Source organism: Ctenocephalides felis, unplaced genomic scaffold, assembly GCF_003426905.1.
Source record: "Ctenocephalides felis isolate EL2017-DRISC unplaced genomic scaffold, ASM342690v1 CF-g0.4_SCAFFOLD_01886, whole genome shotgun sequence".
In the NCBI taxonomy this organism is placed as follows: domain Eukaryota; kingdom Metazoa; phylum Arthropoda; class Insecta; order Siphonaptera; family Pulicidae; genus Ctenocephalides; species Ctenocephalides felis.
This window is the reverse complement of record NW_020538040.1, coordinates 145,732,758-145,759,049: the sequence shown is the minus strand read 5'-3', so window position 1 is coordinate 145,759,049 and position 26,292 is coordinate 145,732,758. Positions and strand designations below refer to the sequence as shown.

Here is a 26,292-nt window from a genome sequence, read left to right as displayed (position 1 = left end):
TTCTAGTATAGTAGCAGCTTTCATTAATTGCAGATCCCTTTGCGATATGTGGATGATACAAAATGGCACATTAGTTGAAAGGTATATGTTAAAGCAGATATTTAATTTTTAAGATAAATGTGAAATTATCCGAGAATTTATTTTTGCATCCTTTCTGCATATATATTTATATTCATGCATCTGTATTTTATATTTAAAATGTTTGCTGTGGCTCGCTTTATATTTTTACTAGATATTTAATTAAATTCAAAAGAAAAAATGTATTAACCCTTTCGACTCGAATGCCTCCGCTCCGGTGACAAAATACGTATAAATTCCGGAATTCGCGAGTGGAAAGGGTTAATTTTATTACTGTTTAAAGCTTTGTTGAACATTTGAACTTGTAAGAAGAATTTTAGGCAATTTATTTACCATAAACATAACTTTATTTGAATAACAAATAATCATAATTCAAACATAAATCAATTTAATGATTCAAATTCCTGAATATGTTTCAGATTTTTACATTATGTTCGAATCAATTTCAATATTTACGATTTTTCAACTCCCTGAAGAAGTGTTTGTCGCCAGAAAATCCAATTTGCTCATTTTCTCGGCGTTTCAAGTCATTCTGTATCGTTTGACACCAAAATTGGAAAAAGTATGTATATGTGGGGTGTGTATTTGAGCCAAAATAATTGATCTTTTGTCGCCAGAAAAACCAATTTGCTCATTTTCTCGGCGTTTCAAGTCATTCTGTATCGTTTGATACCAAAATTGGAAATAGTGTGTATATGTGGGTGTGTATTTGAGCCAAAATAATTGATCTTTTGTCGCCAGAAAAAACAATTTGCTCATTTTCTCGGCGTTTCAAGTAGTCATTCTGAATCGTTTGATACCAAAATTGGAAATTTTATGTATATGTGGGTGTGTATTTGAGCCAAAATAATTGATATTTTTGTCCAGAAAAAAACAATATGTTCATTTTTTGGCGTTTCAAGTCATTCTGTATCGTTTGAAACTAAGATTGGAAATAGTATGTATATGTGGGCGTGTATGTGAGCCAAAAAAATGACTTTTTGTCGACGTTTTCCCAAAAATGGCTGCACCGATTGAAAAATTTCAATCTTATGATATAACTTGAAAGGTACTTGCATAAATTAGTTTTGCCAGACGATCAGCCAGGCCGTTTCTTTATAATTAATACATAATTATTATATAAGTGTAAAATAATTCGCCTACGTTTAAGCCAAATATTTTAAACCGATTTTGAAATTTTAAAATCTGTTCCAAAAGATGTTGAGAAATATGCTCATTAGTTTTTTTTGTAAAGATCGGCTGGGCTGTTTCTTTGTAGTTTATTGTTGTAAAACAAGTTTTTTGTATGATTATAGAGTTCATGGTCTTGTAAGAAAAGTAGTTCAATTATAATTATTTTTCAAAGTTTGGAATAACGGGCTGCGTTAATATTTTAAATACTATTGTCACAATAATGTAAAATTTCTGATTCTAAATTTTTATTCATCTGATTACGTCCATTATTTAGACATATTGGAAAATTTTTACAACGTGCCTTGTGGTAGGATTTCACTTACCCCTAGTTATATTCTCGTTTACTTCAAATTGTGCACGTGTAACCTCTTTAAAAGAGACAATTATAAATATAAATGTTATAATATAATAAATTATTATAATATAAATTGCGGTGTAACTCGATGTTTATGGCTTAGAATATCTTATAATTATAAATATTGTTTTTTGTATATTATAAATTATTATTGTATGTATTAAATGTTCTGTTTTTTGTTTTCAACGAATGATATAAGACAAAATTAAGTCTGACGTATTAAAATATCGCAAGTATAGTTTTTTTCTCTAATTGTAACATTTATAAATAAGACATTGATCTTTGTATTAATTTACATGCTTAATAAGAAAAAATAAATACTTAAAATTGAATTATTGCTCCTATTAATTATAAAAAAACTATTAAAATTATGTTAATATTTTTATAATTAATATAATTATAATACATCATTAGTGAATGCATAGTTATACCTAATCTGCATAAATAATTTGCATATAATTAGTACAACATTTTAATTTATGCATGATGGCACGTGCCTTTATGATACAGTTTTTTGTTGCTTCTTATAATTTATTTAAATTTATTATTTTTTTATTATTGTATTTTTAGTGCTATTGTTAATATGGACAAAGAATTATTCCAAAAGCGATTGCTAAGGTATTTTGGTGCAATGCCTCTAGTAAGTTTTAATGCTGTTAAATGTATGAAATGACTATTGGCCAGAAAAATGAAGCAATTTTTAAGTCATGACTTTTATTACAGATTTCAGTAGTTAACAATGTACTAAAATGGAGTATAGGAGAATTAAAATTAAGACTTCGGACTAATATGACCCATCATCTGTATTCGCAATATTTAAAGTAAGTATTAGAAAAATATTAACAATAAGATTATTAGGGTTTTACCTAATTTATATTAGTCAATGTGGATGTTACACGCTCAATATGCTCGAAAACTAATTGAAGCTAGTAATACTCTAATTAAAATAGTTCCAATTAATTTGTAATTTAATAGCTTGAGCAAATTGCAATTATATATAGGTTCATTGGCTATAGAAACTGTGTAATTATTTCTTTAGTAACTACGTAGTGATCAATTTGTTATTAAGTAAAATATATCACTGTTTTCTCCATTGTGCAATGACTTTATAATTAGAAATATGTGTAACATTTAGTCAACTTTTATAATTCTTACATTTATTTTGAAGGGGTTTTACATATTATAAAATGTCAAATTTGGACACTCGCATAGCAAATGCAGATCAGTTGCTGACAACCGACATTGATAAATTCTGTGATACAGTAGCTGATCTTTATGGAAATATTTGCAAACCCATTTTGGACATCATAATATATGTGTATAGACTGACAGCAAATTTGGGTGGACAGGTAATAGAAATTTTATCTCACTGGTTTCACCTTCGACTCTTGTTAATTATGTTCAACTTTATTAATACTGCATACTTTGGTAATGAAAATTATGAATGTCTTGGACACCGTATCTATGTTATCGAAACTGATTAGTATTTGCGAAATCTAGAAATATGCGTTTTTCTCGAAATATCGGAAATTTTTCAATATATAATTTACACTTAATCATTCTAAATATTCATGTGATCAAAGTATTTGTAAAAATCGTAACATTTGTAACCTAAATTCAAAAAACATTTTTTTGGGCAAGCAAGAAAATTTTTTTTATATACATTTTATTGGCTTCCTCTAATTACACAATCAAAAAAAAAATTATCTCACTGATTTTATCCAATATATCCAATATATATTGATATAGATATATCCAATTTTATTATTACAGCATATTTTGGTATGTATATAATTAAAATTTTAAATGTTTCAGACGCCGTCTCTTATGTTAGCCTACTTGTTTGTATCCGGAGTTTTCTTGACGTACCTGAGGAGACCTACAGGTAATTTGAATATAATGCATGCATTTTATACCTTGACTCATTAACACGAGGTCAACGTATCCACCATTTTATTACTGCGCTTAAAAATATTGGAATGAATATAAAAAAATATCATCTAACAATTGTGCAATTTTAAAAACCGTCTGGAAATAATATGGAGATGTTTTAAGACAATAATCCTGGTCCAAAATTGTACTAAATCCTTCTTTTTATTGTGATATCGATATCCAAGTTAAATTGTGTTCCAATCAGATTATTTTGCATTAAATGTTTGATTTTAAAATAATTTAAAAAATTAAAATCTTGTTAATACAGATTTTTTTTTACTAAGTTTACGTATTACTAAACTAAACTTTTTTGATAAAATTTTACTAAATTCAACAAAACATTCTGCGAGATGAAAGACTACAAGTAAATTGATTCAAATTTATAAAAAATAATAATATTACGTATTATTGTTAAAATATGGGGGTTCACAGCACAGAGGTAATCGGGTGTATCGGGCTTGTTATCAGTTTTTCACTTTCAAGCGAAAATATACTGACGGGCACTGCTTTAACAATATAATTTAAAATGATAATAATTGGTTTGCCCTTTAATAGTGTTCAGAAGCAAATTCTGGGGCGGAAATGACCGATTCTGTCGTATAACAGAAAAATGTTATGGCAAGGCCATGTTACGCTCCAACTTCCATACCTTAAGCTACTGAATCATACTGAATACTGTCAAAATGTCATATTTGCTGTGCATTCAGGCATTTTATACATAAACTGCAACGTCACTCGTATGTTATGAACCTCAGTCAGAAAGACCCTGTTATCTAACATCGTTGTTTTGAAATTTGTGCGGTTATAGGTTATGTTTTCTATCTGACAACCTGAGAAATACGCCTGATTGCACATGGTTTTTGTCAATATTTTGTATGAAAAGTTCTTCATAATATGGCCTTGCCATAACATTTTTCTGTTATGCGGTAGAATCGACTCCATAAATAACAGTTAGTAAGTAAGGACAAGCATTGGATTGCCTTACAATTAGTTCTAATAGCGTTCGCGAAAGTAATTCTTAGAAGTAAACATCGGTTTCAAACGCTCTTGCAAAACCTAAAAAAATTATTGGTGGTAGCAAAGGCCAAAGCAAATATGTACGATAAAGACATCTCACGTTCAATCTCTGAAGTACTCTAATTTCGTCCTATTGCAAAATTTTTAGTAAATATGCTTAAAGAATTCAATGTAACAGTATTATGAATTAAATATTCAACAATCGCATTCCACAAAGTACTTGATAACTATAAAAAATTCGTAGCCAACGTCACAAAAAAAAAAAACGACAGAAAAAATTGAAGTTTATGTGTATCTGCCCAAATATTTCTGTAGATAAATTTTATATTATTAATACTGATACAATCTTTTTTACAGGAAGGATGACCGTAACAGAACAGAAACTCGAAGGCGAATTCAGATATGTTAACAGCCGACTTATTACGAATTCTGAAGAAGTTAGTTCAATTTTAGTATAATCTACCTTTTCGTTCTTTTATTTATAAAATCGTATATAAAATTTTTATTACGCATTTTTGTTAGGTCAAAAAATGTTAATTTTATCATTGATGTTTAAATATATCTAATTCGTTACCCTTTCAATTTTATTAGATAGCATTTTACAACGGAAACCACCGTGAGAAACTTACAGTTCTCGCCGCTTTCAAGAAACTCACCGACCATTTAAGAAAGTTCTTGGAATTCAAAGTATTTATTGGCGTTATAGATAATATAGTAGCAAAATGCAAGTATATAATTATTCAAAATATAAAAACATACTCACTTTTGTGAAAAGTTGTATGACTAATTTATTTGTGACATTTTAGATTTTGCAACATTTGTTGGCTTCCACGCAGTATCAATGCCGTTCTTCAAAGCAGATCATCCATTACTCACCGGACATAATAAGACGGAACGATTTAGGGTAAATTACTAATAAAAATTAGATATACTTTTGGGACTATGTTCCCATCCAGAACACAAAGATCGATTATTTCCATTATTTATGTTATTTTGTTTATGATAGCACTATTATACTTATGGAAGGATGTTAGTAAAATTAGCTGAAGCTATTGGCAGACTTGTGCTGGCAGGCAGAGAAATGACGAGACTGGCAGGTCAGAGATTTTATTTTAATATGTATTCTGATCATTTTGATCAATGTTTATTTACTTTTCCAGGTTTTACGTCTAGAGTTACTGAATTAATTGTGGTACTGAAGGATTTGAATAATGGGCATTATCAAAGAACGATGGTTACTGACTCAACTAATGCTGGTAAGAATAATATATAGATTCTTTGGATTACTAGTAATGATTTTGAGTATAAATAAAGAATATTGATTATATATGTTGGATATTATGAACCATGGTTCATATAATATATTTCATATGAGTTTCATACCCTACTATTTTTAAATACTGCATCATTAAAATCAAATTTTATTACCATTTCAGAAGTGAAATTAGTACCCGGTAGTGGTCGCATGGTTTATAAAGACAATATTATCAAATTCGCAAATGTTCCATTAGTTACTCCCAATGGAGATGTTCTGGTCAAAGAGCTAAGCTTTGAAGTAAAGTAAGTTTTTTTTAAAAGCTTTTTATGGCTAATGTCTAATTTATTTGCTTTTTCACTAACAATACTAGTAATGAAGTAAACGTTGTTTTTGAATTTAAGTATAATAAATTGCAAACAAAGGCAATGTTTTGAGAACGAATATATAATTTGATTACCCTCAATTTATTTGCATTTGTATCAAATTTTAGTATAATTACTACCATTGCTATAAGTATTTGTTACTTTCAATGTTTCCGAAGAATATGTATTTTAATTATATTTAATGAAATAACAGTTAAGAATAGCAGATTTTTTATATTTTTTGCATTCTTTGTTGAAAATTTGTGTTGTTTTTGTATTGAGTAATTAAATTTATTGATTGATATGACCATATTAATTTAGCAACAAGCAGTTTAAAGCTACGGTTACATATCGAAGAAATTTTAATTCTGAAAATCAAGCATGAAAATGGAGAACGAATTTCCTAGATATGTAAGAAATATAAATTCTGAATAATTTTGTACTTTATACTTTAATTTACTCAAATATTGCCGATTAATGATACTTGCCACTTAATCACATCACAAAATTTATGAAAGAGGGGCTTAGTATATATTTAGATTGTAATTGATTTTAATCATTCAAAGTTCTGGTACAAATGTGCTTGTATGCGGACCCAATGGTTGTGGCAAGTCAAGTTTGTTCCGCATACTTGGAGAGCTGTGGCCTTTGTGGGGAGGTTCAATGACCAAACCTCCTTCGGGAAAACTGTTTTACATACCTCAAAGGCCTTATATGACTCTAGGAACTCTCAGAGATCAGGTAAATGATAATGAAAACAGATAAGACTATATAATTCTCAAATATATCCAGTTAGATCTATCAATTGATCATAAATTCCATGCCAAAATGTTCGACTGATCATGGTGAAACTAAATTATTTCTCCTTAGGTTATATATCCCCACACACGTGAGGAGATGCAACGACGTGGTAAATCTGATGATGATTTAACATCTTATTTGGAACTGGTGCAATTAACACATCTTCAGAGCCGCAAGGATGGTTGGGATGCCGTCGAGGATTGGATAGATGTTTTATCAGGAGGCGAGAAACAGCGAATTGCGGTTGGTGACTGATTGCAAATCAAAATAGATTAACGTCAATGTGGAAATAATAATATATACATTATTTTTAGATGGCAAGATTATTCTATCACAGACCTCAGTTTGCTATATTAGATGAATGCACCAGTGCGGTCTCTGTTGATGTTGAAGGAAGCATGTATCAATATTGCAGACAGGTAAAATTATACCATTACTCAGGAAAACGTTTATGAAAACTTGAAGCATTTGAATAAATACAAAATACTTGAATTTATATTTTTGACGATCTAGTATTGTATTGCCTAATTTAAATTTTAACTTGTTCTTAGGTTGGAATAACACTGTTCACTGTGTCGCACAGAAAATCTTTGTGGAAGTACCATGACCATGTTCTCCAATTTGATGGACAAGGCAACTACACATTTGGACCAATTGAAAGTGATACTGAAGAGTTCGGATCATGAGTCAGATTTTTAGTTTAAACGGCAATTACAACATAGAAAAATCATAATCTTGTGTATTATTTTGGGTCAACACATATTTAGTTAAGACTCATTTATTAATCATAAGATATCGCAATTAGGTGAAAGCTGGTTCTTCAACCTTACAAAAAACTATTCAAGTTCAGCATGCATGTGCAATATATTTTATCAACAATCTTTTTCTATTTGTTTTTTTAAACAATCAATGTTTTTTTAAAAAAATTCTAGGTAATTATGTAAGAAAAAGGAACTGAAATACGTATTTATGAATATAAATACTGTTAAAATGTTTTATAGGGATTATAATTTTAATAACAAAGGCCACACATGAAAAATAAGTTTATTATTGAGTGTGGTATAATACTAATCGCATTGAGAGCAATTGGCATAAAGTAATCAGGACATTCTACCAAAATTATGACCAAATATAATCGATAAAATCAATCAATTAAACAAAGTAATAACAGCAAGTAAATATATTAGGGTTACGAATTATTATGTTTGGCCAGTTCAACAAATTGTTAGAATACAATTTTGTATGATAACATTATTATTTGTTTCTTTTATTTGATAATAATCAAATAAAAATAACTATTTTGGTTAAGTTTTTGAAGACTCACAAATTTAAGTTTTCAATTTTCAAAGAATCAATGGATTTGTAATATGGTTTATCAAGCACATTAGTCGGATTACAGGGTTTATTAAGAATTTGCATTATTGTATATTCCAATGTTAATATTTCTGCAGTTTTTACTTGTTACAGCTACAAAATATTTCTCAAATATTATATTGTAAAATTTTGTTTTATTGGAATGCTATTAGATGAAACAGCTTTCAAAACAAATCATTAAACGAAGTTTTCAATCCGATAAAAAATGTGTACAATCATATTGAAATGACAATACAAAATGTGTTCCGTTCCAAACGTTTCATGTGTATGTTTTATGAAGTAGCTTTTTACAATATAGATTACTATATTATGAAAGCCCTATTCTTTAAGATTTATCTCAGATATCATGTTAAATATATTTTACTGTTTTCAAAATAAATAAATTGTATATAAGTAATAATTATGGTCACATATAGTATAAATAAAATCACTTTAATTTATTTGTACCTGAAATTGGTGATAATAAAGGAATATCCATTTTGGATGTAATTTGCAACTATATAATTGGACCTAAATATTTTTATTAAACTATTCTTAAATCCTGTAAGTTTATTGCATGCATCAAATTACTAAAATTCTTACCTTTGTCGCTGAATGCGCTACTGTGCCGATTGTGTTACAAGTTTACTATTACACACTACACAAACACAAGTTTCACAGACACAAATATAAATAGATTTCACGGTATTAAATATTTGATAGAACAAAATGAATTACCTAAAACACTTTTTCTACGAATTACGCTAGCGTCAATTTATAGTTAAATCTCGGCGGCGGCGATGTAAATTGCACAAATTGTTATGCCAATATAAACGTTTCGATAAACTTTCGTAATGTTTACTTTGCAAACTATTATAATTGTAAAGTCGATGCGATAAAAATTTATTACAAACCTATATATTGTTTATCATTTAAAAAACACATGATTATTATAGCTTAAACTATTGTAATTTTATTATTAACGTTTGCTCGACATATAAAACTTATGCCACGATGTGTATGTATATTATAACCTTTTAATTCAGAATATTCTCTTTACCTAAACCTACGAATTTGGCAAACGCGACGTATGCACCTACAAACTCTCTTCTTAATATTTCTACTATCAAGGGCGAACTTATTACGCAACAGTTTACAGTATTGTTTTGAACAATGGAGGTAAATATTATTTTTGACAATCGTACCAATTTATATACCAAAAATGCATTTTTAAAAACTATATACAGAATGTTTAAATCCGTGGATACGTAGAAAAAGAATATTTCAGATTCGTCTATGCATTATTATCAGGCTCGCTCGTAGCTAGGTGGTTAGGACGAATGGACTTGAATGAAAAGGCCAGGGTTCGGTTTCGCAATTTGATGTAAATCAGTAGTGTTATTCGGTTTTACTTGGAAATGTAGATATCATTATGTTTCCAACTGAAATAGCCATCGCCAAGCATTGCAGCAGAATTGCACAATAAATGATATTTAATAGCTGTTGTAAACGGTGCTTATTCTTTTATTTTTATTAACTTCCTGTAGAGTTATAGTAATGGGCCGAAAATCGAAAATGAAATTTTTTGCATATCTTCACGTTTCGAAGGTTTCTGAGCATTTTGGCATACCTCAGAAAAAATGTATGTGGGTGTGTGTGTTTTGTATGTCAGCATTTTTTTCGTCCACCTTTCCGGGCGCACCGATCAATCGATTTGAATGGTTTAAAAAGCATTCGATTCCTATTGATAGGGAGATGTGTTGATTAGTTTTTGGCAAAGGCAGGTTTGGCCGTTACGGAGATACAGAGCTAAATGTGCAAAAAATGGTAGTTTTTGAGAGAACTAAGCGTTCGATTTGAATGATTCAAAGAACTTTTTGCTTGTTTTAACAAAATAATTGCTTTTGGAAAAAAAATGTTGAAATTTTTGTTTTTCAAAAAAATTTTTTTTCAATTTTTTTTTGTATATCGAAAATAATTCAGATTTTAATTTTTGCTGAAGTTCTAAAGCTCTCTTATATACTTTTAATAAATAATTTTAACTTTGCAATTCAGTTTATATAATTATTATAAATATTTGACAATGTCACAGTATTTATTTATAATAATCTATTCGAAAACATTTAATATTTCTCGAACATTTCGTTACGGTACAGGAAGTCTATCAATTTGCCTTCAGGCACGATGCCATACACCACTAGTTAGAATTTTATTTACGAACGATATTAGAAGGCAACCCAATGATTGCCCATACAAATTATCATATAACAATGATCGTACTTTCTGATCGTGATATATTGCAACAATGCCCCGAAAAGCTATGTTCTGTCGCAAATATATTTTAGTCTATATTTTTTGCCTTACGTTTGTGTGTTATTTTACAGCAATCAAAACTATTATATATTTTGTAAGCTTATTACAAAGAACGACGTTATTAGTAGAAAATCCATTGATTTTCATTACAATCCGAGTGATATATAAGCTTATTTTTAATACTCAACGCCATAAGAAGACAACTCCACGGTCGCCTTTCGAGTCGGGATCTAGGCAACATATAGCTTATATTTTTAAGTAACAATCAATATGACTACTACTCTGCAAAACGAGTATCGAACCTGAAACTCCTGATTTAAATCCCATACTTCTAATCACTAACCCACGCGCGCAGCTCATCTATATTTTTTGGTGATCACTACTGCTTATTATCAGGTTGAAATTTAAAACATATTGCTGTATTTTCACGCGAAAATCAATGTGACTACTGCTGTCTGAAACGAGTATCGAACATGAAACTTCTGATGGAAATGATTAATCCTGGGAAACCTGGAACTTCCGATTATTCATGTTGTACATAAGGCCGAAGTTCGAAACGTTGTTGCAAGGTCGAGGATACTACCATTGCACCAGAATGTCACAACTTTCACTACCGTTTTGAAAATCTGGTATAATATCATAAAATTAGCTTATTTATCTTACCAAATAGAAAGTTTGATCATAGTAACGTGATGATTACAACATATCAATAATGACAAGCATTCATAAGCTAAAATAAATATATTTAACAAATACAAAATCTATAACAAATCATCTTCCTGTTCTTCCAGTTTTCTATCTTCGGTGATTTTCGCTCTTAGCCAGCTCGTGTAATGACTCGTCCTGGTGTAGACGTCTGGATAGCCCAGTCGTGCACAACCAGAACCAAATGATGTTATCCCGGCTAAAAACCATCGGCCTTCCGGCGAACGACATTGTAAGGGTCCTCCGGAGTCGCCCTAAAAAATGTAATTGATACTAAAAATATCAACATAATTTTAACTAATTTTGCGGATAGATAAAATTTTAGCACAGGTTTTCGGTATTAAATATATTAGCTAAGTCAATTTACGCATTCAAGGTTACTATAATTCATGAAGGGCTGTAACTTGGCAAAATTGTTTAAAATACAATTATAAAAGAAATCTCAGAAGTCCCCATCGATCCGATGCGAGCTAAAAAAAATGGCACAATGTCAAAGGTCAAAAAATGACCCTTTTGCGATTTTTAGCTAAATGGTCAGTTTTATAGCAAAATTACATGAGACAATATTGTATAGCATAAAATTATCTACAAAAATGCATCTATACTTTTTTCTGCTCAGAGCCATCATTTTAAAGATATATCACTTTGAAAAGTACGTTTAAACGCCACGTACGAGGCAGTGTGCTTAGCTCGTTTTTTACGTGGTTTCCCCAGCATGCCTTTTTCACGGGTCTGCTGTGATTTTGCATGTTTCGGAACACTTGCAAAATAATATTTGTAAATTTGGTTTGTTAAAAATAAAGGCGGTAACTATATAAAATCAACTAATATGTCTGAAAATTATAATAAATAGAAATTATAACATTGCCTTACTTATTGCCTGCATTTTTATCTCTTTAAATCAGCAATATAATTGAGTATAAATTTAATATGCTAAATGTTTAATAAACATATTTTTATTAGCATGCGTATAATAAGATAAGTATTAGATACGTCATTTGTATATTATTACGTGTTTACGTGTTAAATCCCTCCATAGCAAAAAATAACATTAGCAAAATTTTTATATAATGAATTTATATAAAATTATGACAATTTATATATAATGAATTGTCAAACGATATTAAGATGACCAATGATGACGATAAATTTTAAATTTATAAATTTAAATAAATAAAGAAATATTATAAAGAAATTGAAGACAAAGAAGACTGAAGAGTTATATAAAGATATTTTAATTATAATAGATATTATATTAATGAAATAAGTTAAATGAAATGTATATATAAAATATGAAAACTGTTTTCATAATCTCTCATACCAGGCACCTCCGTCTGTCTGAGATATGAAAATAATGTATATATATAAATAAATAAATAGTAACTTAAAAAAAAATGATATCTGTGAGTGGTTAAATAGGTATGAGAAAATTAGTGAAAAATAAAAATATGTCGGGAAAAAAACTGTAAACAATAAAAGAACCTAAAATTTTATATACAAAATTAGGTAAAGTAAATTAATGTATTTGAAACAACATATGGTGAGTCAATATGCAAAACTTTTTTTTAATCCACTGTTGGTAAGAACTTTTTGAGTAACATCTTCAATTTTTAAAATTAACCTTCCTTTAGTCAATGAAAGCAATGGTATGCACTCTGTTATCACTATATTTATTAAATACTATTAAAGTTACAAACGTTTCGAGACTATCGATTATTTCATTATCAGTGTAAATATATATCTAATAAATTTGATTAAACTTGGTCACGAATTCTCTATGCATTGTCTTGCTTCTTTCGGGTGAAACGCACTTGAAAAGTTTGAAAAGTACGTCGAAACGTTTGTAACTTTAATATTGTTTAATAAATAAACTATGTACTATTACGTACTTTTCAAATAATATAGTACTATCTTTTATATACTTATAAATAAATGAGACAAATACTTATGTTTAGTCACAAGAAGTTCGAAAAATCTCCATAAATAAATCATGTCAATTCTCACAACGAATGTATTTGCATTGGCACATTGTTTCTCAATATAAACCTATATTGCATATTACGATTTTTAAAATTATAAATATTAGTAATGAAAATCTTATATATAAAAATGGATCGCAAAATGTGTTGGTAAGCGCATAACTCAACAACGCCTGGACCAATTTGGCCAATTTTTTTAAAATGTTCGTTGAAGTTCAAGGATGGTTGTTACGGCGAGAAAAAAACGAATAATTGCCGGGAAAACCCTAAAGACAGCCTTTTCTTTTTCTCATACAAACGTTTTCTAACTAAAATGTAGAATCAAATTGAGCTTTATTGCTATTATATAAATTTCATATTAAATTACAAGCACTCACTGTATACTCCTTCTAAACGATTATGCGGATTTTGATAAATCTTTCTGTAGTTTGTTAAGGAAATTTTTTAGGGTGTATGTGATTATAAAGTACTGGGATGTATGTGCAATATTGTAGAAATAAATGAGAAAAATAGTAAAAAACGGTATGTCATTGTTTGCATTGAAAACAAATGAAAACTATCATCTGCCAAAAATTTCAATTTACTTATAAACCTAGATAATATTAGAATATGTATAATAAATTTATGATTATGAATAAGAAAAATGAAAAATCTACATTATTATTGCCAAAAAGCAGCTGAGATGTGCCAGAAATTGAAATAATATAAAATACAGTATATGTATGGCAGATTGAATGATACACATATGAACAGGATATGACAAATTAATTCACTTAAAATATGAAATTAAGTATTAATCGAAAAATAGGAGCGCACGCCTTTGGGGGCGCCAACACAAGATTCAAATATTAAATTTTCATTATAGTTTTTTTTAACATATAATTTCTTTGCATCTTTTACTAATCTTTTCACAATATTTTTAAAATTCGTAAAAATTTCACTTCATAACAACAAATGAGAAAGTAAAGATGATTACATACAATTCGGCCCTCACGATAACGATTAGGAGAAGTTTAAGATGGAATTTTGGATATCTTAAATAATAAAAAATTAAATTAATTTAATCCAACATGAAGTAAAAGTGTTAAGACTTCAATTTCCAATATAGTGTGGGAATTGAGACTCATCATTTTAGTTAAAGCAGTTCTACATTTAACATCGCTCATATTATAAATGTATATGCATTTTGGCGTGAAGAGTAATTTAAAAAACAATAATTATTATTTTTAGGTAAACGGTGAATATTAGTATATTATATTAAAAAACTGTAGACATGGGTACAAGACAACGTCTGTCGGGTCATCTAGTATAAAATAAATATTCAAATATTTTACTAACCACGCAGGTTCCGGAGGAGCCATCCAGATGACCGGCGCACAAGTGTCCTGGTCTTATCGGGACTGCTTTGCCGTATACTCGCCTGCAGAGCGAATTGTCGTGCAAAGGTACCCGAGCCTGGTGTAGGGTATCTGTCAGTTCACCAGAATGCCTAGATCTTCCCCAGCCAGTAGCTACACATTCACTAGTGAGTTATAATATATAGATGTTGTGATTAGAATAACATTTAATTGTAATTAACACAGTTAGTTTTCATAAATTAATGGATTAGCGAATCAGTATGAATTTACTTTGTTACAAGGTTTTAGCTTCAAACAATTACGAGTTTGATTTGGATGATTTCCAAATTCTGTATACAAGAAACTAATAGTATATTTAGCTATATTAGTCCAGTCATTATAGTAAGTTCACCTCGGAATTCGAGATACCCAGCTGTAAGTCTATGAATACTTGTATTTTGCACCCTAAAAGTTGTCTCAAAACCTACATATGTTGCGTACACCCTAGCATATGTAGGTTTCGAAACAACTTTTAGGGTGCAAAATACAAGTATTTACAGACTTACAGCTGGGTATCTCGAATTCCGAGATTCCTACCAAATTTGTGCCTAAATGACTGGACTATATGTTCCTATTAACTATATTATTGTCACATCTGACCTATTATCATTAATAGCCGTTGCAGTCCACAGCCTTCTTGCAAATAGATCTTGATCACTAAGTCGATTATCCAGTGAATTTGACAAAAAAGATTGCGACATGTTTGGAAGACAAATTAGCCTCACTCGACTTTTTCGCGTTATATTGGCCGGTCTCGATAATTTCATTAAAACTAAAATAGTTTTTGTTAGAAATGCGTTTTTAATAATTATAAAATATTATAATTATCTGAACTCACCTATATCATGTTGATAATGGTGAAACCGTTCATGAACAACTACCTTTTCGACAGGTATTCTTTGTTCGAAGTTATTGTCAACTGCGCGATTCCAGTCGCCCAGCACGGCTGTCCACAAGGCGGCAAGGGGTAAGTTGAATGCTTCACTAGAAAAATGTTACCAATTATTCTTATTGTTTTTGTTTTTTCATGAACTGCAATCAGGAGATTCCCTGTGAGTCCTAGAAGCTGTTTCAAAAATATATTTCCATCTATTCAAGTGAAAACCGATGCTACTAACGCTTGAGCCAGGCTGTCTAAGTCGGATATCGAACCTGGAACCTCTAATTTGAAGCCCAAAAATTTAACCATTGAGTTACGGGATGGCTTATTTCAATTTTTAAAAACATAAGATTATGCCAAATCTTATTGGTTTTAAGCTATACTAAAATATTCATTGGAGCAGACCTTTCCCTAGTAAAATCTCTGAAATGTACCAGTGGCACAGATTAAGAGAGCTTTGCCGTTTGGGAAAAACAATGCTCATCTCAATATAAAACTATCACAATTTTATTGTAGAAATATTTAATATTTGGTAAATAATCTCGAGTCCAAAATGAAAAAGAAATTATCTCCTTATTTTTACCATATTCAAAGAGTAACAGTGTATATATTTAAGTGATAGCAACTCGTTTCAAATATATTTTTTTCATTTTATATTATATTTTTTTAAAACAGTAATAATAACTTGTTATATGAGCTGCTGTGATTTAACTCCTTAACCTTGTATTATTAGAAAACCCATTGGTCAGTTAGTTTTCTGATTATTAGATTTTTCTGATCTTTTTTTTTCATTGCACTTTTTATATCAAGGACGGTATTTTTTCATCCTATATAATAATGCAAATCTTACTTGTGAACACAGTGTGCTGCAGAAAGAATCCAATTTTGGTGAATAAGTACGGCTCCACACCAATGCCCTACAAAACCAAACTTAGGATGCAGTAATTGTAAAGATACCTGAAAAAGAAAATTCAGATGGTTAGATCGAAAAAATTACTTTTTTTCATTCGATATACAGTACCACAACAGACGCTGCGCATAACGAACTTTTTTGGGCGCGAACGTTTTGCACAACGAACGTTGCTTCACACAACGTACTAAACCGTTGTCATTTGTGGTCAAAAATATGTTGCTAAAATTAGTTAAAAAAGTGGACGTTGGAAATTTTTGCCTCCGCCCCCTGTTAAAATATACTTGTTGGAAAAAAAACTAACACTGTGGTTAACCACATCTCATCAAAATTTTAGAGTGATGATTAAAAACCGAGGAAGAAAACACCAATCAACAGATTTCTAGAGCATATTGTCTATAACAGACTTTAAGGATATAGGTCAAGATCAGACATTTGTACAATGATAAGCTTGCCTATCGTTTGCGGTAGGTCTTAAAGAAGAGAGTAAAAGTGTTTCTTTAACTATCGACAGTTTCTTTAAAAGTTCAGGAGCTAAAAGGGCAAAAAGAGATCAGTATCATTATGATAGAAACTTATTTCGTAAATTAGTAATACTTTTTCAAATGCCTTATTTATACGTAAAATATATCTTTCTAAGACCATATTTCAAACTACAGAATGAATTAATTTTATTTTGTATGGAAAAACGCGTTTCGCATAGCAAACTTTTCGCGTACCAAGCGAATTAAGTTCGGTATGCGAGGTACCACTGTAAAATAAATAAATAAACTTAGAACCTTCAGCAAAGCCAATAATAACGTAAAAAAATCTTTGCAAATGATCAAAAAGAGCGCGAATATCAGTTAGGGGGCGCGGGGTTTGACAAAAAATCACGAAATATCACGTGGAGAAAGGAGGGTTATAGTAAAATATCACGTGTATTTATTTTTCACCTGAATTTAAAAAAAATCCAAACATTTTTTAAAAAATCAAAAATTTTACAATTTTTTCTCGAAATTAAAAATACACGTTTGGTGGGGGAGGTGTAGTAATTTTAAATATCACCACGTATCACCAAGGGGGAGGGGTGGTACAAAAATCCTTAAAAAATTGATCACGTGATTAATGGAATTCCCCTTATTATTATTTCAATCGATATTAATTACATTAAAATCCCATTAAGGTAATTTTTCAGGAACCTAAGCATAAAGCTTTATAACAGAAAAAGCGTATTATGCGGGATAAAAAATATGTAAACCAGACCGCAGTAAAGTAATATTCGTAAAATCGTATATAGCAAAATTGTCTTAATGGGGTGGTTAAAATACATCTATTTTATTGATGAGCATTTTCCAAAGTAATTATTTTCTGGGAGATAATGAATTATGTATTATTATATATTGTTTAAACATTATGAATGAGCACTGGTCAGAAGATATTTATAGACGAGATAATTTTAGTACAGGTACATACTTTTAATTAATAGTGTATGCAATAATGGCACTATTATTGAAAATAATTATTTACTAAAAAATATACTATGGCTAGTATTCAAACATCATAAAATAAAAAAATAACAAACCGTTTGTACTATTTACGATTTTAGTACTTGAAATCTTTAACACTAGATTTACGGACCCGAGCCAATTTTACTCAATTAAAATTTGTTGACTATATAATAGGTTGTCAAATATCTCCCTTCCGCCTTTTTGTATTATAAACCAAGAGCAAAAAAGCGGAAGGGAGATATTTGACAACTAATGCTTATAAAACTATATACATTGATACATACAAGTATGGCGATGCCACTTAAGTGGTGAAAAATCTTTATTATGTTTTTTTGATAACGAACATTTAAATTGCCTTGGACCTATTTCATTCAAAAAAAAATCATTTTTTGTATGAGTCAAATTGGCTCACTTCAGTAAAAATAGGTATATAATCAACATCCGTAAATCTAGTGTTAAAGTGTGTTAGATGATTAGAATTCATATCAGTAATGAATAAAATATACAATGGTCACCTGCCAAGGCCAGGCGTCCTCGTTGCTTTCTTCGCCTCCAATGATTCTGCCCGACGTTCGAGCACGTGGTTGTCTGCTTCGCTGGTGGTCCAGCGGCCAGCCACACTCTGAAGGTAATGAAAAGAGAAAGATTTTCAGTCGTTGATTGACATGCTGACAATGTATTTACAAATTAACACGATGTCGACGGTATTCACATGAATATTGCTGTCGTTTAAATTCGAATTTAAACACACACACGCACACACACATAATATAATTTCCATGTGTATAAAAATATATTAAAATTTATTAATTACAAAACTATAGGAATACCATGACATTTTGTTTTTATTCAAATCCGAAGTCAATGCTCAGTTGATTCCCAGATATTCACCACTTTAGTAAATGATTAAATTACGATATAATTGAATATAACTTTTTATTTATAGATTGATTTTTTTAAATTCAAATAAAAATGCATTATTGACAATCCAATCTCTTTAAACAAAAACCCCCACATCATTTTATTTATCCTAACGATCACTTCAATTTTTAACTTCTCGTAGGGTCATTATTTTTTTGCTCTAGCACGACCTGCCAAACGCCATATGAAAATTACTGCATTTTATGAAAATATAGAGAAAAGTTTGGAAATAAATAAGGTAGAGTGGGGTAGAAGTAAATAGGGAGAGTCCGCGGGTATAAAATTTTGTAACGATACTATTTTAGAGAAGAAAAGCATGTGTAACCACTCATTACCTTAATTCCTACGAAGTCGCATTCAGGCCATCCATTAATCAATTTTGGTTTCGGTTGATGCAACTGGCTAATGAATGATAATAAGTAAGATCGATGAGTTGATATGATCACATACAACTAACCACATTAATGCAAGCTTAAGTTTTTATGACTTTATTAAAAATACAAACATTAACATTCGAGTCTTCTCAGTGGTAAAGAAAATTGAAATAAGTGAAATTCTAAAAATATTATTGAGACTAGATTATAATGCTATGAACTTAAGAGGGCGACGTTCTTCTTAAGGGGGTATTCTCATGCTTATTGCTTTTGCTTTATGCTTTATGCTTATTTATCTATGGGTATTCTAGTCTAGAAGCATAAAGTTCATGTAATTTTCAAAAGTCCGTAAAAAAGGCAAACAATATTTTTTCTATCACTGTTTTTTCAAAGATATCTATTAATATAATAAAAATACAGAAAAAAATTGAAAATCAAATACAATTAAAAAATTTTAATTCTAGCAGTTCATAAAGTGGGGGGTCTCAAAAAAACTGGCAGGTGACCATGATTTTAGACCTTTAAATAATCGGATAGAAAAATTTAGAATAATGTTGCATATCTATGACAATTTAAAACAAATTGTTTAGAAGAAGTTTTTTACAACTTTTTTCTATACTCTCAAATTTTTTAAAATGAGTAAATACAGAATTTGGGGGTGATAAGAAGACCTAAAAAACTGTTTATATTTCAAGTAAATCGGTCCAGTAAAAATTTCGAAATCGTGGGTATCGTATTGAAAAGACAGTTTCGAAAAAACGCGTTTACAGTTTCGTCGAGGAAAGGAATACAGAATGACTATCATTGTCAAAAATCTATATCTTCGAAAATATTTTGAATGTTGAAAAATCATCTTGTACACACAATCTAGAATAGTTAAACTTTGAGAATATAAAAAATCGATTTCTTGTTCTAGTCCAGAACCCTCTTAAGAAACATATTACAATACAGCAATTGAAATAAGCAGTTTAGAACCAAATATAAAATGTGAAAACCATCATATAAAAAATAAAGTAGCATTTATATATGTTTTTATATTACAGGAATATCTGAATTGTAAAAAATGTAACGCCAAAATAATACATGTTCATAATGGATATGCATAAAACTGTTATGTATAAATCTTAACTTAAAAAAAATTTATACTGTTATGTATAAAACTTAAAAATGACAATACATCTTACAATGCAATTAAATAATGTATACTTGAAAATTATATTCAGGTATCACAAACTAAAGAAAAGTGCCCAAAAAACAACTAAATCAAAAAAAAAAACTTTTGTTATGAATATTAATACATGGCCGTTTATCTCCTCATAGCGACGTCGTAGAAATTAAGGTGGTAGCTGGTTACATATCATTTTCCTTCTACTTTAAAATAGTAGAGATTTAATTGAATAAAGTAGAGATAATAAATAATTGATTCGACCTTTGATATGTGCCATCATTCTAAAACAATTACAAAATATATTTTTTGAATGACGACACATATCAAGTGTCGGAACAAATAAATAAAGAGTTGTCAATATTAATATTTTTTTATAATAGATATCATATAATATACGAGTAGATAGATGTATGTATGTATAACTACATAGATGCAAAAACATGTGATATTTGTTGGAAAAAATGAGAGGAAAATTAAATTGCATGATAGAAAGTCTGAAAGAAATTAATCAAACAAAACAAGAGAAGAAATCATAATTAACGAGACGGTCGCCACGGGCATGGGAAGAGCAATCGATATAAAAGTTTTGCGAATAAAAGTGATATGTTTTTATGTCGTATGCATATAAAAGCGAAACTTGACTAAGAAAGTAGAGAGGATCAGAATATTTTCTTAACTTTCTTGCATCATATGATAAACAATCGTGTCCATTGTCGGGATGCCTTGGGAGGAATGATTTCTGGTATATAATACTACAATTAACTCGAACTGTTGAAGCACTCTCACATCATGTTTGCCGTTTTAGCAGCTGTCAACGCCATACAATAGAAACGATGCTGTTTAAAGTCAACTTGATGATTTATTTGCGGTAGACAACATTTTGTTGTTAATAATGTATGATGTCTGAACTACTGCATTGAGTGATTAAGAGCTGAATATACATTAGCCTATATTTTACGTCTGTATATTGATAAGTGTGGACGAACAAATGATCGAATTTATAGTTAAACTGATCGTTTTATCTTTTATTCACCTACATACAATCCAATACCTTATAGTTTGTTCTATTTATATTTTAACACCTCATAATAAATTATGTTGTGCTAACGCTATTAATATAACTCTGATGTTCGAGCACGTCATGGTGCATTTAAGAACGTGAAGAAATACCAACCAGTTCCGGGTTCGATACCAACTTCAGCCAACTCGATATCAAGCAGTGCGATATCAAATTTATCATTCGAGCGTATAAATCTCAAATATAATCTCAAGTGAAAATAGCCTTTCATGGGCATTGATATAATAATTATCACCACTACATATACATATTTTATAGTCTATAAATGAAAGTAATGAGAGTAGTGTGAGTGAATAAAAATGAGAGTGGTTAACCGCTGGGTTGCACGCTCGAGAAAAATACTATGTTAAGATGTACAGTAAAACAGCTAACAGAAAAAGCGGTTCTGAATGCCGTTAAGTTTTCAGTTCTAAAATTTACTTTTGTGTTCTGTTGTAGAATAAGCAAATGAAATGTATTTTGTTAAAAAAACAGAATTACAAATGCCGCCAAAATTGCTTATTTAGGTCCAGCATACTGTCTGGATTATTATATTAAAATTTATTTTTTAATATTTTGATTCATACACGTCACATAAATCATAATCAAGATTAATAATGCTGTGTATTATGTACAAATACTACAATACTGCATATTCAAAAAATATTCATGTTAATGTGTGAGTGTGTACAAAAACATTTTTTTTTTAAATATGGTATATTGTCGGCGTGTCGAAACTATGTACATTCCATCCTCAGGATACCTTAATTGAACATACAAATAAATTTCTATACATATTCTGAAATGAATAAGTGGATTATATAAAGAATTTAAGATTTTTTTTAAATAATATAAGTGTATATAGTAATATAACTTACATACAAATCCAAGACTCAACAAACTAAAATACAGTAGAAGTCCTTCAGTCGTGCCCTCAACAGTTCGGAATGGAACAACCCCGAAAACGTTTTAATAACTCTCACATATTTGAGAAAATCAAAATACATTCGGAGGGACTTGCTATTGTCCGACAACCGTTGTGTCTATGCTAAATTCCCTTGTGTCTAAGTTCAAGTAACACTAACTCTCTTCCATAAATAAAAAAATAATGCAAGATTTCAAAGTATAATTTTGATATTGCAAGAATAATCAATGCTAAATTTAATATTATAAAAGGGTAGGGCTTGGCACAAAGGCCTAATTTGACTTTTAAAAATTATATGTACTGCGAAAATCACACCAAGTAACACATATTATACATACAACTGTTGAACTATTTTCAGTAAAATTCTTAGCTGAATCATTGTAGAAATATGATTTTTCTACAATTTTTTCCAAAATTTTTGACCATTTCCTATTTAAATCAACCACGTGTAAGCTATTCTAGAGGTTATATATATAAAAACTGTTTATCCTACCTTAAAATTGAAAATACACTCTATAAAACAATTAAATAATGTATACTTAAAAATTAAATTGAGGTGTGGTATATTAACCAACAGTGCTCAAAACCAAAAAAAAAAAAAATTCTATGAAAAATTTACAATGTGGACGTTCACCTCGTGACAACAACGTCTTTTATTCCAATTATCAGGTGCTTGATGTATTTTTTATCATTTTTGTTAACTTCTGGACAAAACAACATAGCACTATTTTGAAAAAACTACAGGGTAGTTCATTAGAGGCCAAATAAAAATTGAACATGTCAAAGGTGACTGGCTCTCAACTACTTCTAAAAAACAACAAAAAGGAAACATCGGTAAAAAAGAGACTTGCATTTATTTCAAAAACCTCCTTTCCCGTTCTGAACCTGATGAAGATTGGTTACAATGTAAGATTTGTTTTGAGCTTATAGTCCAAGAGCCAGTGAACTATTTGACTAACCTGCTTTCTCAGAGCTAGAATTTTTTTTAATGATATTTTATTATCGATCCATTAAGAAAGTACCATTCTGGCAGTCATTCCGCGATTGCGTCATCATCCCTTCTATTTGTGAAAATGTCAAAAAAAAATTTTCATAACTTGCTCTCACAAGGCTCAAATTTTGAGGTTGTATTCTTTTAAGTGTTCAGAAAGCATATGTAAAAAGCCAGCCCATTCTGACGGTTGCAAGAGTCTGCCAGTCAAGTACATAATAATTACGACGCGCAAGGGTGTGGGCGCATTGCCATACAGAATCGACTAACACCCTTGTATTTAAATAATTTATGCGCCATTTTGAAGGTCTTTTTGAAATCATTCGATATACCAAATTTCAACTTTGTATCTCACCTTATTAGTATCTCAGTATGTTTTTACCCCATATGTATCTTTGTCTGTACTATGTGGACAAAATGGTTTTTTGTATTGGGTTGCATCTTTTGTTAGTAAATATGTTATTATAGTTTCTATTTATTTAAAAGACTATGGTATTGGTAGTCAATGAACCAAAGGTGAGTGAAAACGATTGAGGTAACCAGTCTCAAACGATTGAGACAACCAGTCTCAAACGATTTAGATAACCAATCTCAATCGTTTTTACTCATCTTTGGTTCATTGACTATCAGTATCATAGACTTTTAATTTTAATTTTATTAAATATATATCATTAGAAAACAAAACACCATGTCATTTTGTCCATACTTCTCCTACATAATTTAAAAATTGATATAGCAATACGAGCATGACAAAAATCCATTATTTCAATGCAGATTTTTTTGTGATTTTTTTTAAATGAAAAGAACAATAAACAGCATTTTTACATCATTTTACTTTTTGGCTCCATGAAAGTTAATAATAGTGTTAATACCGATAATAATCATCAAGTCGACTTCAATGACTATATAGAGAATATATAGTATCTACTATGTGGCGGGAATAGCTCACTCAGTAGCGTTCTCGACTCACACGCGGAGGAATTCGGTTCGAATCTCCAGCAATACCAGAATTAAAAATATAAAATATTAATTTGTAGAATACAAGAAAGAATTGTATTAGAAGTAAGAATGAAAAAAAAAAGTTTAGTTTAAAAGATGAAAAGAACATATCAAGAGGATATATATGTAAGTATTGTATAGAATATGATGAAAAATAATATGAATAATGTAGGTGGCTAAAAATGCTGTAAAGCGGAGGCCAATAAAATTTATAAAAAAAATAGTATCTACTATATATTATCATTGAATATTTCTCATCCCTGCACCTGCGACATATCGCCCCAAGAGATGCGTTCATGTTTCTTGTTTCTTGAAGATGTATTAGAAACTGAAATGAAATGCAACCGCAAATCAATCTCGCTGCAAATGCAATGATAGAGACATACCGATGGAATTTAATATTCCTTTCTAAATCGACGGCGACGGACAATTCGCGACGAAACATTATAATGTATGCATAATAATATTTTGCATTTTAAAAATAGGTATTATCAATAGAAACTGCATCAACCTGTCATCACGGGATGGTCGGAGAATAATTTATATATATATATATATATATATATATATATATATATATATGTGTGTGTGTGTGTGTGTGTGTGTGTGTGTAATAATAATTCAGATATTTAAAAACGAGATTTATAGCAGGCATGCATCATATTATTAGAAAGGAAAACTAAATTTATAAAAAAACTAAAGGGAACATGGCATCGTGCCTTAAGACAAATTGCTGGAACTTCCCGTACCGTAATTAAACATTCGAGGAATGAAAATAATTGTTTTGAATAATTTCGAGTAGTAAACTTATTATATATATATATATATATATATATATATATATATACTGTAAACGTGTTTTTTAAATTAGGCGACGAGCGTATTGTACAAACAACTTTGTGTATGTTTATAAGAAATTTGTTCTTTTTTTTAAAAGTTCGATATTTTTTGATAATTTAGATTTTTTTTCAAAATTTAAATTTTTTTTAGAAGTTTGAATTTTTTGAAAAAAAAAACGTTTTTTTCATTTCTTCGAGAGTTTGGAAATTTTTGAAAATATTCAATTTTTTTAAAAATTTCGAAATATTCTCAAATTTTTGTAAGAAATCTTTTTTTTTAAATTTTGATGTTTTTTGAAATTTTTCAAAATTGAGTTTTTTTTGAAAATTATGAAAAATTGTGGAAATTTGATTTTTTGAAATTTAGATTTTTTTTTGAAAACTTTGAATTTCCAAAATTACGAAATATTTTGTAAAAGCATTTTTTGCACAACGTATAATAGGGAAAAGTCCCCGAGGGCCGGACACCTAAGGTTATTTATAAATAAATCAAACAATATTTTACGAAATGTTTATTAAATTATGACTTATGTCAGATAACAAAGTTAGAAATCAAACTAAACTAACAAAAACGCAACCTTTGCTAAAAAATAAATAATACTATCAATCAAACTTTGGTAACAAGAAATATTATTTTACAAAGTGGCATCTAGTACCGGACATTTCAAAATAACCAGTATTGAACGCATAGGTAGCCATTTTCACACTCTGGAGTGTCTGCACATGTGTGTTTGACGAATATTCTTAAATATTGAAAAAAAATCACTATTTATCCACCCTTTTGGCTGGGCCACACCGATGCTCTCAGCTGGAGCATTCATGATAAGACTTTCATTTTTTTATATTTAGGTGACGCCGTGATTTTGCGCCTAAAACAGCAAAGGGTTCCTCCCGCCGTGGCCGTGTGCGTCACAGGTGAGTCTTAGCACATGATCGTGCACCTGTGTGCTCCCCGCGCCCCTTTCACTTGTATTTTGATATAAAAAGATTTATACTTGCTAAAATAATACGTGTT

At 29.8% G+C, this 26,292-nt stretch overlaps 2 protein-coding genes across 2 annotated transcripts in view; one reads left to right on the top strand and one right to left on the bottom strand.

The window, feature by feature from the left end:
* Positions 1 to 7,680, top strand: part of LOC113376034 (ATP-binding cassette sub-family D member 3-like) — an 11,537-nt gene extending 3,857 nt beyond the window's left edge. Inside the window, exons 3-17 of the mRNA XM_026615964.1 lie at positions 7 to 81; positions 2,177 to 2,246; positions 2,330 to 2,427; positions 2,775 to 2,955; positions 3,422 to 3,491; positions 4,913 to 4,992; positions 5,147 to 5,279; positions 5,362 to 5,459; positions 5,562 to 5,652; positions 5,716 to 5,811; positions 5,992 to 6,115; positions 6,742 to 6,916; positions 7,046 to 7,219; positions 7,291 to 7,395; positions 7,528 to 7,680. Coding sequence (XP_026471749.1) covers positions 7 to 81; positions 2,177 to 2,246; positions 2,330 to 2,427; positions 2,775 to 2,955; positions 3,422 to 3,491; positions 4,913 to 4,992; positions 5,147 to 5,279; positions 5,362 to 5,459; positions 5,562 to 5,652; positions 5,716 to 5,811; positions 5,992 to 6,115; positions 6,742 to 6,916; positions 7,046 to 7,219; positions 7,291 to 7,395; positions 7,528 to 7,662 — 1,705 coding nt within the window. The 3' untranslated portion in view covers positions 7,663 to 7,680. The remainder of the gene's footprint in view (positions 1 to 6; positions 82 to 2,176; positions 2,247 to 2,329; positions 2,428 to 2,774; positions 2,956 to 3,421; positions 3,492 to 4,912; positions 4,993 to 5,146; positions 5,280 to 5,361; positions 5,460 to 5,561; positions 5,653 to 5,715; positions 5,812 to 5,991; positions 6,116 to 6,741; positions 6,917 to 7,045; positions 7,220 to 7,290; positions 7,396 to 7,527) is intronic.
* A 3,723-nt stretch (positions 7,681 to 11,403) lies between these two features.
* On the bottom strand, positions 11,404 to 25,976 carry LOC113376033 (chymotrypsin-like elastase family member 2A). The gene is made up of 7 exons (XM_026615963.1): positions 25,934 to 25,976; positions 18,519 to 18,625; positions 16,454 to 16,560; positions 15,562 to 15,707; positions 15,408 to 15,495; positions 14,665 to 14,848; positions 11,404 to 11,601 (listed from the first exon to the last, which is right to left on the bottom strand). The coding sequence occupies exons 1-7, from the start codon at positions 25,974 to 25,976 to the stop codon at positions 11,404 to 11,406; spliced, it is 873 nt and encodes a 290-aa protein (XP_026471748.1).
* Between the last annotated feature and the right edge of the window lie 316 nt (positions 25,977 to 26,292).